The sequence below is a fragment of the Triticum dicoccoides genome, chromosome 2A (assembly GCF_002162155.2).
Source record: "Triticum dicoccoides isolate Atlit2015 ecotype Zavitan chromosome 2A, WEW_v2.0, whole genome shotgun sequence".
In the NCBI taxonomy this organism is placed as follows: Eukaryota; Viridiplantae; Streptophyta; class Magnoliopsida; order Poales; family Poaceae; genus Triticum; species Triticum dicoccoides.
In genome coordinates this window covers 562,899,356-562,915,789 of record NC_041382.1, presented here as the reverse complement: position 1 = coordinate 562,915,789, position 16,434 = coordinate 562,899,356, and the positions used below count along the sequence as shown (strand labels likewise).

At 38.4% G+C, this 16,434-nt stretch overlaps 1 protein-coding gene and 1 pseudogene across 1 annotated transcript in view; one reads left to right on the top strand and one right to left on the bottom strand.

Annotated features, from left to right (window-relative positions):
- LOC119355391 overlaps window positions 1–6,781 on the top strand; it is a 9,347-nt pseudogene extending 2,566 nt beyond the window's left edge.
- Window positions 4,033–16,434, bottom strand: part of LOC119355390 (MADS-box transcription factor 27-like) — a 13,753-nt gene continuing 1,351 nt past the window's right edge. Inside the window, exons 3-8 of the mRNA XM_037622194.1 lie at window positions 5,705–5,766; window positions 4,781–4,880; window positions 4,655–4,696; window positions 4,502–4,585; window positions 4,272–4,426; window positions 4,033–4,165 (exon numbers count right to left, since the gene is read on the bottom strand). Coding sequence (XP_037478091.1) covers window positions 4,147–4,165; window positions 4,272–4,426; window positions 4,502–4,585; window positions 4,655–4,696; window positions 4,781–4,880; window positions 5,705–5,766 — 462 coding nt within the window. The 3' untranslated portion in view covers window positions 4,033–4,146. The remainder of the gene's footprint in view (window positions 4,166–4,271; window positions 4,427–4,501; window positions 4,586–4,654; window positions 4,697–4,780; window positions 4,881–5,704; window positions 5,767–16,434) is intronic.

Genomic DNA, 16,434 nt, shown 5'->3' with positions numbered 1-16,434 from the left:
GGGGGGGAGGGAGCCTGTACCTTGCAGCGAACATTCTGCCGACAAGGACGAGCTGAGGCGGCGATGGCTACCAGGAGACGGGGCCGCGAAAAGAGGAGAAGGAGCACGTCCGGTTACTCTCCGGCCATTAGAGACGGGAGGAGCCAGCTCGACTGCGACGGCGCTAGGTTCTTTTGGGAGGTGGCGACGCTGGTCGAGGAGGAGGAGGGGATCATGGGAGGAGAAGTTGCGGTAACGGAACCATTTACGTAGGGGTGCGGGTGGTATCGATCGAGAGATAGCATGTACCCGTTTACGGAGGCAGCCGATTACAGCTTATATGAAACAAACACGTGTAACGTCTTCCGATTACACCGTAAACAAGTAACGTGGATTTCTCCCCGAAACAAACACCTCCTCTGTTGTACTAGTATAAAAAGTTTCACGAAGAAAAACAAGCGTCGTCTTCAGGGAAAACATAAATAAAAAATTTGAGGACAAAATGTGTGAATAGTAACTTGTATATAGTATTGTTTAGTTTTTTTCCCATCCAGAATACCATGAAAGTCAATCCCTGACGGAACTTTTTATATGAGTACAACAGAATTCCTTTACAGGCATGAACCAAACTTTTTATATGAGTACAACAGAATGTCAAGTTTGTTTCCAAAGATGTTTCAAATTTGTTGAACTTTTTTTTCGCAATTACTAAATTACTTTTTCATATCAGATGCATATACACCCGAGAGCCAAAGGTGCTTGTCCTTTCTTGAAGGCTATTCTAAACAGTTCTGTATTACCTCTGAAGAAACCGTATACTGTTCAGATAAGAAACTAGAGCTGAGCTGCCTTAGCTTATACTTGGCCATCAAGCATGTGAGCAAATGTTTTTAGCAATAGTAGTTAGGGTAGCTTCCCAAAAACATGTCTTTTAGTGCTTAATTAGATCTCTTTTAGCTCTGTAGAGTGTAAAAATCCGCAACGTGTCAAGCATCATGTTGTAGTATAAAACTATGGTGAACAATCACGCAAGAGAGAAAAGCTTTAGCAAAGCTAACTGCACATTCTCAAAGCACAGCCTCAAAAGAATACAAGGACTGTCCCTCTCAAACCTTTTAAAACTAAGGCCTCCTTTGGTTTGGAGGAATTTCATAGGAATTCTAGAGGATAGGATTTCTTATAGGATTTTTTCCTTAGAGCCCTTTGGTTCATAGGAATGGATTCTTATTCCTACATAGGATTGGTTCCTATCCTCCACATTTTATAGGAAAATAAAAATGAGCCTAGACTCAATGGAAAAATTCCTTTGGTGTCAACCAAATGACATCTCGTTTCCTATTCCTACTCATAGGATTTGAGATACATGTCATCTCATTTCCTACAAAATTCCTATTCCTACGATAATCCTATCCTATGAACCAAAAGAGGCCTAACTGATTCTTACCCCAGCCCCACACAAGAATCTAATCCTAAAGAACATAACCTCTTATCCTCTCAAGCCCTGACAATTGTTTCTTCCTTGCTCTGTCCTTGGGTGTGGTTGCTAAATTATTGTTCCTTGCGTGTCCTCCTTCCGCAGCAAGTAGAACTCCTTATTAATGTAGGGCTCCTAGCTCAAATTCAAATAGGACTGGGATATGAGTCACACCCTGAATGACCGTCCTTTTATTCAACGTGCTCTCTTTTCAGGAGTATATGTGAGTTGGCTAAGCTGTTATAACACTTTATGGATGTAAATTTCTTCAGGATTTGGTAACTCAATGATGTCCAGGAAATATTTGTGTTATCAGTGGTATTAATTATCAGTGGTATTAACCTGGGGCTGGACAACCTTTGTCTGTTGTGAAGAGCACCAACAGAATCAGAATGCTGTTAGATGTTATTTCTGTCCTATCGTTTGTTGAATGGACTAAGAAAGAGATTGTTGCTTGTAGTATTGGTACGATGAGGTGAAGTTTGAACATCAACTAGTTTTTAACTCTTCCCACCATCTCTCCTTGGCAGTTGAGAATTTTGGTGTTTTGGTTTCCCTGTGCTGAATATAGCTTTGACTTAATGAAATTGTGCTCTATACTGTCATGTAACATTGGATGTATACGGATAGCTGTTGGCCCTAGAAATACTGGCTAAATCTACAAATTTGTTAGAGATCAAGTCCCTCTGCTCACACAAAACCTTTGCCACTTCCACTATTTCTCCCCATCATTTTCTCTCCTTGTTCAACATGATATCTGGTAGCGACGCAACTACGTAAAGCACATTCTGATTGGATACTAATATATTTAATATTCCCTTTCGAAATATACTCTATACTGCATCGAGACGAGTTTCACTTTCCCTTTGAACATCATCTCGTTTGCTAGGCAACAAGCCTGATACTTCGTAGAACCATTGTTGCCGGGGCTCTGCAGCTTATCACCAACAATAGCAGTACCATTTACTTCACTTCAAGTCCGCTTTTGATCTAAATTATTTATTTCCTTTTGTGCTAGTTTCTGCAAGTGGAGGCGGCAAGCTAGAGACAGCAACTGCATAATTTGCAAGAAAATCGTAAGTTGTACAAATACATACTCTTTCTATTATTCATGAGAAAATGACATATATATCACTCATTCTTACTATGTAATTAGATAATGCGTCCTAACTTTCTTTCTGAGTTTCCCCGTTGCTCAGATTCACATGTTTTTCTTAACATTTGCTGAAAGTCATCTATAGAAATATTTGAATCCAGGATATAAAAATTTAATTGGTTTAGAGCTGCTTTATCTGCATGCAGATGACAACAAGAAAATCACAAGTTGCACAAGATACTTTATATTCATGAGAAAATGACATAGATTTCTGTATATATTTATATTTGTCCACAGATCATTTTTAATAGATATGTATCGGTACTTTGTAGTAGACCTTAGTGCTCGTGCAGTTTGCTCAAAATTAACATGATTTGTCGAAACATTGTTGAAATCAATCTATAAAGATAAGAATTCCGGGTATGATAAATTCAGTTGATCTGGAGCTGCTTTATCTGCATGTGAATCACAAATGCTGCTGACAGATATGTGTGTATTGTACACCCGAGAACCTGACTTACTTGAAGCTATTTTAATGCGGAAATGGTTGAAGCAGTCCTGGAGTATTGAGGAACAAATTTTGTACTCCCTCCGTAAAGAAATATAAGAGCGTTTAGATTACTAAAGTAGTGATCTAAACACTCTTATATTTGTTTACAGAGGAAGTATTTAATATGAACTTATAGATAAATTTGTTCCTGTTATTCATGAATTCATAATATTGATGTGGCGGTAATGTTTACTCCCCTCAGGTATTATTAGGTGTATTTTAATTGTCAAAGTTTATGCGTTGACCAAGAACTATAGTACAATTATATGTGGGTTACTTGATGCAACATTTGTAGCATTTGATTTGTATTCTGAAGTAGTTCCTTATGATTGTGATTTCTAACTATTAACAAAAGATCGTAGAAGAAGCTTGTGGTGAAAGTTTGAAATTTTGATAAAAAAGATACGCGTTATGTATCCAGAGCTATAGGGACCCATGGCATAGAGTTCCAGGATATATCATTATTTTGCTATTAATCCTTTAGCTAATCAGGTGAATATTGGTAACCAACAATCTTTGTTTACCGTGATGTATGAACGGACAAAGTATTTCCACCTGTTAGCTAAGCTATAGTGGCTCTCTTGCCATAGTATTTATTTCCAGTTAATTTCTCTGTGCCCGAGTGATACTTTTTATTAGCCTTTGCGAACATGCAAGCAGTGGCATACTTAGAAATGGAGAAATGTAAACCCTGTCACACACCACAGAACTTTCTAAGAATGATGGCAGAAAAAAGCGGTAACTGAATTTTGCTCAATCCACACTTCACACCTTTTGTCAGTAAGCTAGCTGCTCATGCAGTTGAATAAACTCACAGAATGTGTTAAATTGTTCTAATACAACCATTTGCACAACAGATTAATCCTTCCATGGAGTACATTTTATTTGTAACAGATTTACACTACCGTTTATCAATCGGTCGTCACATGCGAACCACTTATGTCTTGCTATGGGTTTAGGTTCTTTACAACCAATAGTATTCTGGCTGCTCTGAATTGTATCCCTTGATAATAATAACAACAAGAGTAATCCCATACCCCACGATCGTCATGGATGTAGTTGCAATCTGCAAGATTTAATGTAAGTCATAATCAAAGAAATTTGTGATTGAAACTTATAAAGAGCTGAGAAAAGAGTCAATAGATCCCGTGCAGAAAAAAACAAACATGTACCCTAGTTTAGGGGGCGCAGTATGCTCAACATCATTTTGTTGCTGCGGGGAATTGAGTTCAAGATCAACAGAAACATTGGCATCTTCAACAACTGCAAAATTGTATGGAGTTCTTGAATTTCGGTTAACTTCAGTCACTGCCTCCGTCTCAGAGAGCTGAATAGAGAATTAAACAAAAGTCAATCATGGAAATCATTCGTGTGATTTCAACTATCATGATTAATTCAATACCTTTTTCTGTAACTCAACATTTTCTTGACGAATTAGGTTAATCTTTTTGTATAATTCCATGTTTTCTTGGTGGACAAGACTCCCCTGCAAATAAATCAATAGTCAGTTTGTTGAAATATTTCATACGTTTCAGGCTGGTAAATGTTGTAGTACCTTGTGATTCAGTTCATGAATCTCATCAATCAAGATTTGGTCCTGAAAGAAACATTAGTGCTCCTCTGTTAGTCTTTTTGGAGGAACCTGTGACGTGTATATATAACAAGTGTTTTGCATGTTGACCTTTTTTGTCCGGATGCAACGCAGACTTATTTCCAGTTGATTTTCTAGAGCCTGCAGTTCCTTGACACCCATTCCAGAAAGATCTTGTCCCATCAACTGCCTGCAATTAAACAATGTTGCGCGTGTTTTGACTGAATGTATATAGGGAACATTTCAGAATATTTCCATAGCCTCTGATCCAACTGTGAATTAGTGAAATGTTGTATTTCAATTTATTACTCCCTCCGTCCCATGATATAAGAGCGTTTTTGACACTACACTAGTGTAAACAACACTCTTATATTATGGGACGGAGGGAGTGGATCTGTGTAAGTTTTATCTTTTTCAGGTAGTTACGGTCTTACGGATTAGGCTTCTGTAGAATGCAACTATTGATTTTCTGCTGGGTGGGGGTTTGACAAACCAGAGTGCTCTGACAGTAACAGTAAATAGCTGAAGTTTTTTGAACTGGTCATTGGTTTGCATGGGAAATTACTAACTTAATTTCATCTTTATATTTCTTTCATTTCTAGAAGTCAAAACTGACACCCACATAAACAGAGGATTGTTCTGTGGAGTCAGCATACCTAGTTCCCACAGAAAATATTGTACTCTTGTGCGTTTGGCTTATTGTCTATGAAACCAAGTTTCATCTTTACATCCAAAGGCTATCTGCTTTCGAATGCAATAATTTGTCACAAAATTAAATATTCTACACAGTGAATAGCTATTAATGCATGGACTCTGTTGTGCATTTTGAGTTTTGTATCCTTTGTAATTGAGTATCATGAATTATTTTCTTGAAAGAATTAAGTTTCTTTTATAGCACATTTAAAGATTGTAGTTGCTGGATGGTGTACACTTGTGCTGATAGCGCGGTACTCTTATAAATTTGACAATTTCTGATAAATAAATACGGAAAATTTTCAGGTTTTCGGGCCATACCGATGATTTTCTTGCAAGTTGTGCAGTTGTTGTCTCAAGCTTGCTGCCTCCCTTTGCCAGAACTATGGAATTTGAACTTACAGTTAAGTAATGCCACATCAGGTTTGCCAAAAGTATTAAAATAGACATGGTGCATAGAAAAGCATGATTGCCCTATCACTATCAGTGTCATGAAAGTACTGAATCACATGGTAATATCTGCAACTTTATTTGACTGGGTATAATTCATACAATAAATGTTGAGAGGACAAATAGGTTATAGGATAAAATATAATGCAAGTGGGAAACCTTTGGTTTTGTTTCCTTTGGGTACTTCACTCCAATGACTGTCAAGGTGCACCCAAAAAAAGTGACTTGGTGATATCAGGTTGAACATATATTTATACACCCCACATGATTTGTTGTCTTATGCCATCTCTAATTCTCTCAAATGCTTCTGTGAGGCAAATTAACCTTTTAGCATGTGAGCTTCTAAAGAAGTATGAGCTAGAGGCAGAACAGGTCTGGAAACTCGTTATTATCCTGCTGGAAGAAGATTTCGTGTGGCAGTAGAAGGTCTCACTTTGTCTCAGTTTGATTCAGAACTGTCATTTGGGGTTCATCTCACAAGTTTCAATATAGACTGAAGGATTTGTATGTGTTGTACATGTTTCCTTAGCTTCCATTATTCCTTCTGAGAAGTTCTGTTATGTTGGTCTTACATATTTGATTTTCTGTCCGAGGTTCAAAGGAGATTAGGATTCGGATAGGAGCTGTATGCACAAGAGCTCTTTTCAAATGGTTTCCTACATGAGAATTCCTACCCCGTTTGCTGTTTCTTCTTTGGCCAATATTTGCATCATCTTGCGGCCTATAATCCTCAAGGTTGTTCTGTAACTGCAGAATTTAGCGAAGGGACGACGAGCTAACTTAGTGAGAAATACACTCGTGTTGGTTGATACCATTCTAGTTGAGCTTTGATGTTTAGTTCTGTAGTTAATCTGACGGGCCATTTAAATGTAAAACAAACGGTGCTGCAGACAGCACAATCTTAGGTTCACCTCAATAAGCTTCAATAGTCAAGTAAATTGCAGTTCAGCTTGATGCTCACAAACTAGTTTCATCAGGTGCACCGCCGCAAGGCCATTTTGGTCAGCTTGGATTTGATTAGTAGTGTTTATATCTGTCATCTGTTTAGAGTTCTAATCTGGCTTTGCTAAACCCTACAATTTGTTTGTAGTCAAGAATACCAGTCTGCCAATACATTTTGTTCTATGAAGGCGTTTTCAACCTCTGATTGCAAGTTGAAGCAGTTGGCTCAACACTGGGTGTTGGCACAATATCCATGCCATTCAACAGGGGTTCATTAAGATTTAAAGAGTCTTTTCCATTTGGTCAGCGGTTGGTCATCGGTGGTGGTGTTAGCTCACAATTTTCCTGTCTGAGACGTTGCAACAATAGTCAGTTTGAGGTGAAAAGTCTGGAGCTGGATCCTGAATTTAAGGGCCTTTTCCCAATTTACATGGATGAACTGCTATCACTTTTTAGTTCGGCTGATGATGGGCCTCCTGAGTCTGTATGATGAGCCAGCATGATTTGCCAAAAAAGGGTATTTGCAAATCTATGTTGCTTGAGATTTTCTTATGCCTACAAGTGATACACTAAGCCGTCTGCCCAGTCTAACGCCTCTGTTGAGATTAATTCACATGATTCTAAAAACACAAGAATATGAGAAACACACAATTGCAATATCATGTCCATTTGAATCCTACAAGATTTTGGTTTGTTTTGCTGCATCACATCCAGAGCAAAGCATTAAGTATTCCAATCCTTTAAATTTCCTCTGAAAATCCTTTGAATGAGCTGCCCTAAGAGGTTTGAGTAGGCCGGTGGTATGTTGATTTGGAGAGAGAACTAGATCTCTATAGAATTGATCTTAGGCTGATGTTCTGAAAGTCACTAAACCCTTCTGGGAGTTGATAGATGGATCTAATGATTGATGGAGGTGAAGCTACTAGATCAACAATTTTAATGATAGAAATATAAGGAGGCAATGCTAGATATTTCATTGAGTTGAGTACAAGAGAATTTTGGGTCACACGTCATTAGAAAATTGGATGATTCTTTGTGTGGTCGTGTTACTGTATAATCACTGCAATTAAGAACGAGCTGCTTGGGCCACTTGCATGTGGTAGAAGAATAAAAAGTTCGCCAGTGATTTGGAAAGTAAAGATCCGGCAAAGTTTGGGTATTTGTAGCACTCACTGATGAACTGTTCAAGGGATGCCCGGCTATGGCAATTTTTTGGTTATTGGTGGCGCTAAATTAGGACGACTTGGGAAAGGTTTTGGCGACAGCGTGGGTGATACAGTGGGTATGTCATTCTGCTATTCATGATGATGAATTTGAAACCCCAATATTGACCATGTGTTCACGGTTTTGGCTCATTCGCACCCACGGTCCAATTGCTCGGAGGCCCTACTAGTATATACGCAATGTTATGGATGAGGCTGCCTCCTTAGCTCTTAATCTTTGGCTCTGAGATGTCCTTGGAGTTATCAAAGATTTGATGTTAGATGAGAAGTATGCCCCAATCCCTAATGAGATTCTTAGTGAGTTTCTCTAGAAAAAAGCTCACTTTCAGGAGGCCTGTTTCGGCTTTGTGGAGAGGGACTAAAACACATGTTCTAGTGTAAGTTGCATTTTCTTTGGAAATTGGGGCCATGTGCAGCTTCTTTTTACTCTTGATATCATACATATGGAATAAAATTCTATTGTTGAGAGTGTTTGCTATACTGACGCATAGATATCAATTGGTTTCACTAAAAGATGTTGACTAGAGGAGACATCAAGAAGGTTGGTCTAGACCGAAGGAAGTATTGAAATCTGAACTCAAGGATATGAAAATAAACACGGGCTAAGGGTCCGACATCTTTGATGAAATTTTTTCGCACAAAAAATTATGGGCATGTAAAGAGTTTGCCAATATGTTCCTAAAACTAGATATGTGAATATTATAAACCATTGGCATGACTGTTATTTCGAAGATAGTGACAAATGCACATAGGAGTATAACCCACAATGCTTGTGTAACCTTCATATGAGAAAGATACTTCTTGATAAACTTGTGATTGATATTACATGAGTTGTAAATCTCTGGAAAATCCAGAACAATTCTCAAACTAGAATTGAGTGGCCACGGAGATGATAAGAACGAGGATGAAGTTTTAGAAATTGATGGAGAAGAGGTGCATTGGGATGTTGAGTTTGAAATTTATTTAAGAACTGAACATGATTAAGGTGCAACTTGGATCATGTTCTTTTAGCTTAATATAGTTTAACCACAGTGTTGCACCAGTCAACCAATAATTACCATTGCTAACTACACACCGTTCAACTGATTATTCTTCTAAGGATAGAACAAAGTCATAGAAAACTTGGGAAGAGGATAAGAGGGCAAGTGGTACGACCAACGTGCTTTGTATGAGGCTTTTGGCTCATTTGTTTAAGATGGTTGTATAGAAATATATAAAGGGACACAACCGCTGTCTAGGGTAGACTTGATTTAGACATAAACTTGAGAGTGTACCATACTTCAAAGGAACACCCTTGTCAAAATTTTACAATGTGTGTAGAACATAGTCAAGGATATCCTTGATTCGAAATTTTAGCAAGCTTAGCCTATAGATGATTTGTTTGTATATCAGTTCCTCAAATACTTATTTTGGTGATTTAGTGGTCTCTTTCTCAATCTAGAATGAGATGTTATTCCAAGAGAGATTCATGTCTTACCGCGCAAACCACTAGAGGTGAGCTAAGATATCTACCTTAAAGTGCATCTAATCCCTTTGGTGGGATTTTGGTAATTAATGTCAACATATCTTAAAGTGCATCTAATCCTCTAGGTGGATTTTGCTAATTAATGTCAACATACCTTAAGGAACTAATGCTTTTACTAGCTTATTTCAGGAGTATCCTTAGGTTACAAATGACATAAAAGGTGCCCCCCCCCCACAAATTCTCATGAAGATAAGTGTTGGACAAGCCAAGGACTTAGCCTTTCTATTTTAGTGATCCAAGATCACATTTAGTCCATAGGCATACTAATACTATAAAAGGAAGGTGGTTGCTAAGATGTGTTTCTTTCTCTTAAAGGTCAAACTCCAATTCCCTTGAAAGCTTTTATTTTGTCCTATATATTTGCCTAACTTTTACACCCTGGAGCTTTTACAAACCCTAACATTTCGGAGCTGCCAAGTACTCCACTCGGAACCAACAAAACATTTGGAAAAACCTTCGGTCGCCCTCTTGAAATTTTTGAATGCACCTGCTCGGAATTTTTGAAGTGGTAACAAACAGTGTGTCATAGATGCAGTAGTCTCCTCAAATCCTTTAGATGTTATCCAGTCGGACCATCCCAGCCACTTGAAAGTTGGCACCTTTAAGTCTATTCAAAGCTTCCGAGCTGTATTAAAGTGGGTGTAATGATCATATTTTTGGTCCAACCTATATATACCTCCACCTATCCCATTAGTTCACTCCAAGCAAACCCCACTCATGTCCTACAATCCGAGAGAGAACTCCACCTTCTTGTGCTGATTTCAAAGGGCTTTCTACTCCAACCATCAAGCTAATTCTCCAACCCAAAAGCCAAATCTTGAGAGATTTTGTGTGTGGAAGATATTATATTTTGAAGCACAAGAGCAAAGGATTCATCACCAAGCAACCTCAACCTTATTACTTTTGTAGGTGTGTGCCTCCTAGATCAGGTAGGTGCTAGGGGTCAAGATTATGAAGAAACCATGAAGTTTGTAGGCGGAGATTGCATACTTCATGAAGATCTACCTCGAGCGAGGCCAGTCATTCGTGGACGTATGCCATGATGACATAGGTTGGTTGATCCTTTGTGGAGCCTTCGTGGATTATTGTTCCTCATGGGCTAGTTCCTTAGTGGAACTCGCAACCTTGATCTTCGTGATCTTAAATCCTTCTTGTATTGAAGCCTCCATCAACATGGAGTAGGATAGCGCTAACTATCCGAACCATAGGAACAATCTTCGCTGAGCCATCCAGTGTCTGCATTTTTCTAACTCTACTCTTATTCTACTTGCATATCTTTACTTTCTGCTCCCTATACTCTTGTAGACTTGCATATATAGGGTGCTTGATTGACTGCCGTAGAAAAAGGTTAAAATCGCCAGGGAAACTAAAATTTGGGAAAAAGTCCTTTTTGCCCAGTAGTCTATTCATCCCCTCTAGACATACTTAATCGATCCTACACTACCATCTTAAAAAGAGACATATAAAAATATTCCGCATGATTAAACTTTGTTGAGAAGTGATGTTGGGTAAATCATTTTGCCGTTGCATAGGTTAGTGGTAAATTTTTTATTTATTCTTAAGGAAGTATACTGGTTTGCTTAAAGTATCACATTTATCTGGACAACCTCTCGTACTATTTCTTGGGTTGATTTAACCCCTAAAATGAAAAAAATATTACTTAACCATAATGTGGGATATGAAGATGAAATCATTCACGTGGTAACCATGTTACTGCATCACCATTTTCCTGACTTGTTATCACACACAGAGAATGACATAATGAACTATAGAAATTCCGCCAGCCACAAAATATCCCCTAGGACTCTCATTCTTCATTTCGATTTTCACTATAATTCTGCATTAAGCCATGGTTGCTCCATATTTTCATCGGTGTGATTCTCAATGCAATCTCTTTTTGGTATCATATAGTGTTAGAGAGGAACATAGTTACTAGTGAGAATTTGATATGAACATGTGAGGAGAGAAGTGAAGTAAAGACAAGATGAGGACATTAAGGTGACATGGGGAAGACAAGATAAGTGACAGTTCAGTTGGTCCAATGAATGACACATGGGTAATATACCTTAAAACATTAGTCTAATTAGGGGTTAAGTGATTTGGTTTTTGAACCCCTAGAGTCGAAAAGGGCCAAAAAGATAACACCATGATGGATTATTCATACAAATGTAGCACTTGTGAAGCATGAGTAAACTATACCTTTTCCTTGTTTTCTTGCCATTGTCTCGAATCCAGACCGCATAGAGTTCACTTGACCATTTAAGTTGTTGTGGTTTTAGATCACTTAAGTTGGTACATCCAAATAATATTATGTATATTTTTAGAATATTTATTGTAATCTCATAAGACATTAAAACTTGACCACAACAACTTTTGATTCACAAGCTTTTATGGATGTTCTTTATCAAATTTAAACAATAAGTAGTTTTCTCTCCTCATTAAAAATCTTCCGGGTGGGATACACTACAATTAAAGGATGCACATGTACATATAGAATCATATGTGAAAATAATTGTGTGTATCTTGTATCTCAGGCTCAGAAACATGGGAGGTTTAATCGACGACCTTGACTAGTGTAGAACATATTTTGCCTAGTGAATGCACTTGGGTGTATTTTTAGGATTGCTGTCTTAGTAGAGTGAGTTGTATTCCTACTCCATATGTTCCAACAAATTCAAAGTCTTGCACACTTTACATTGAAGTAATTATTTAGATCTTTGCTAGAGAAAAAAGTGGTGGCACCAGGGTTCAAGAGTGACAGGATTGATATGTTCGTAAAAAGATGACGACTGGAGATAAGTGAATCTTCTATTTTATCGATGGTTGTCATTGGGATATTGGGCTTCCAGGCTGGCCGAATATGCAGTGCTACTTGGCCGGTGAGCTAAACCCAATGGAAGAAGACACCATTTTAAGTGAAGAAAAGAGCTGAGTATTCTAGAAAAGAAATGAATGAGGTTTAGCTCATCATCATTAGGGCAAAGGTCGGAAATGGCACTAAGATTAAGTTTACTTGGACCAGTATCAAGGGTGTTGCGATGTGTGTGGGTATGAAGAATTGCCATTTATGTTATCAAAAATGGTATCCAAATATGATTTAGCCAGTTAGAGGTGAGGAAGATGAATGGATAAGTGAGGTATGTCAAAGAATCATGTAGGTGGATGTTGACATATGCATTTTCCTTGCATATTTTCATGTGGGGTTTTGCACCTTATCTACTTTTTATTACTATATCTCATAACATAAGTTTTTTATGTACATCTATTCCTAAGATGTCAACAATTGATGTCTCATGAAGACACGACAATCAATTAATTCACCCATAGGGAGCTCAAGAAGAAGAAGTCGCAAGCGGCGCATCAGGCACACTAGCTAAAGAGTTGATCTATGGTCCAATTGGTTGTCATGGTCCAATTATACAAGGACCACGCTATCTTGCCTTGGTTTGTGCCCCAATACTTCAAATTTTGTCTGTCTCTGCATTGAGATATAAAATCAAACAAACAACGAGAGAGAAGAGTGGGAGATAACATATAGAAGTCTTGCCACCAAGATATATGTAGTCTCCATTTCACCACCACACAAATGGACAGAGAACTGAAATCAGCAACATCAAGTTCTCCATCGACCATACATGGCTGCCCAATCTCTTTTGGTTCGATTTATTGGTTTGTATGTGGATTTATTTTGAGATATCTTAATTGTTAATATCATGGTATATCTCATTCATACTCTGTTCTTGTCTTCTGTTTCCCATGTAAGTCATTCATTCTTGAGGCTATGGAGGTCTCTAGTCCAATGACGAGTACGATTGATAATTATTTTTGGTAAAATATATATGTACGTGGTGTTGCTCTTTGTAATGTTTAAAAAAGATTGAATGTGCACCCGCTGTGCTAATGGGACATGAAGAGTAAATTGGAGATAGGATGGGAAGATAGATTTTACGGCGGATTAAGTAACCTTGACTGATCTCCCAAATTATTCACATGCAAGATCTACGTCATAGCCACAAAAATCTTAATTAATCATGCCTTAGAGTGAGATTAGGATGCACTCTCAACCCAACCCACCATTGAAATGTGTGAATGTTTTCTATTGGAATTTTCAAACGTCTTCCAGAAGTATGTGCAAGTGAGCCATTGGTCAATCGGAGCCTCTCAACGACTTTTGGTCGGACCCTCAGAACTATTTGGAAGTTACCTCCTCTACTTTTATTCGGTGATTCCAAGCTTTGCTAAAAAGTCCGCGACAATCACATTTTTGGGTCGAGCCTACACATACTCCACTGGTACCATAAGTTCACTTGAAGCAACTTATTCAAAGCCCATTTTCGAGAGAGAACTACTACTCCTCATGCCGAGTTCAAATGGACTTCTACACCAACTTTTCAAGCCACTCCGTTGAGCTCTAATCATCCTCCTTTCTTTCCACTCCAACTTTCCAATCCAAAGCCCCCTCTTGAGAGAGTTTTGAGTGTGGAGGAGATTATCTTTTGTAGCACAATAGCAAGAGATTCATCACCAAGCAACCTCAATCTTGTTATATTTGGATGCTAGTGACTAAACATGCTCTGAAAATGAGATCTCGCCACGACATGTCAACTATTCTGTTTTTATGGGCATAAGTAGGAAGTAAGTCGACACATGTTGGTCTCCAAGATGATGTGGTGTTGTGGTGATAGCAACAAGGATGCACTCTTCGATCTATCCGGCATGGGCTTGCCATTAAATGCAAATGTGGTGGAAGGATGAAAAGTTATGGGCAAGAGCCTTGTCCCAATGAATTATAGCGTCAAGCATGATGGCGCTTGTATGTCTTCCTCCTTGGGTTCATTTGTTGAAGAGCTCCCATCTTCTCCATTTGACCATGGCCAACCGGGGCTGGACAACTGTTGTGGCGGCTGACGTGGTTGAAACCCTTCCCCGGGGTTCGGTCCAGTGGGGTTGCGAGTACTCTGGGTGAACCCCTTGTCTCGACGTGGGTCAATGCTGACGACAATAGCGCCCATTGTCACCATGGAGGAGTTCCCAAAGATATCTGTCAGGGCAAATGTTGCATTTGATCATGGATGCCAGCTTGTGGTTGGCAGGTGCGCTTCAAGGGATGTTAGTGCCTCCAATCGGCATATTCTTCTATTGTCTCCTATTGGTTGGTGCCTTAGGCCTAGGCTAAGTACCGTTGTCCATTGTCAGGGTTTTACATGGTTGCACTCTAGTCGACCGTTTTTGTATGGTTTTGGTCTAGTTTCCCTCATAAACCAGACCAGTCTTAATAAAATCAACGGAAGCTCCCTGACCAATGTTGACGAGATTCTATAAGAAAAGAGAAGAGTATGCATCAATTTAAAAGAAGACCAGATATCTCGATCGAACAAAAGAGCATTCGAGCTCAGTACCGCAACCAATATACTCCCACACCCATCAGTCGAGAGCTAAGGCCACTCACAATGCACAACATCATGGTACTAGTGTATGAAATATGATAGTATTATACACTAGTATCATATTGCCAATTCACTTATTCCTTTGAAAAATCCCAATACAAAGTTGTGGATATGATGTATTTCTTATTTCATTATCTCGTTTGATGCGCTATGATATTGCATCATAATATGGTACTAGAATCTCCTCTTTGATCCTTTATTACAATGTCACCTCATCTTTTTCTTAGATCTAAGCCCAGTTCCCTATACAATTACTCGCTCCATTCCAGTGAACAAGGCGCACAACATCTCAAAATTCAACTTTGACCATAAATTAGACAAACCACATGTGGATTATATGTGATAAAGAGTATACTGTTGAATTCATATTGAAAAGAAGTTTTTAATAGTATATTTTTTAAGTCACAAAAATATACATTATTAATCTAATTTATGGTCAAAGTTAAATTTTGGGAAGCATGACACCTTATTCATTGGAATGGAGGGAGTACATTCTCCAATTCCAATTCCTCGGAAATGTAATAACAAGCCAGATGTCCTGGCCATCAACGATTTGCATCTAGTACTAATTTTCCGCTAAAGGGAATCAGAACACCCAAGTAGCATGAAACATCATTCTTACTACATGCAATAATGGTCCAAACATAGCAACTGTTGACTATTCAGCAGGCTCGTAATTAACTTGCTATAACTCTGTCCAGTTTAGACATGCTTGAAGTGGCGCCCTAGCTATTTCAAGCAATCTTGAGAAGGAATAAGTCCCTTACTTTGTATATTTCCTTTTTCCATATAGCTATGTATATACCCACGATTCTGTTGAACTTGGTCCGTGGCACTATGTACCATTTGATTTACCTCTATCGCTTTAATTAGCTAGTTGTTGTAATTCACAACATGATTATGAAGGCCGTAGTGACGAACAAGTAACATAACTACCCATTATTGAAACTGTCTACTGCGCGCATACATTCTGAGCTTCCTTATATAACTACCCATTCTTCAAATGTACTGGGTGCACACATTCTGAACTTCCTTAACTATATATATATATATATAAATCTCTACCGCCAACGAAATAATGCCTAAGCTGGCGTTTGCATCGTAGTTATAGCTGAACGCTCAGCATGATCAAGACACCTTATCTCGCGCGCACACATACAACACTTCTGTACAAATGAAAAGCAAAAGTACACATTGCATCTATTCACTAAGAAAATTAAAGATAAAACTAACCACAGTAGACACCAACTCATTGCCAACTCATACATGCATGAATATTGATGAACGTCCTTTCAGTTTAATTTAGTATTTTGATCCCTGAATTTACATCCTAACTGTAGCAGCATTTGCTCTCTTGTTCTTGCATGCAGTTTATGGATGCTAGAAAGACAATTTACCTTGCTGTTTGTGTCTTATCTAACTTGTTTCCTGAGCCTGTTTAAAAACTTTTACTTTGTTGTAACT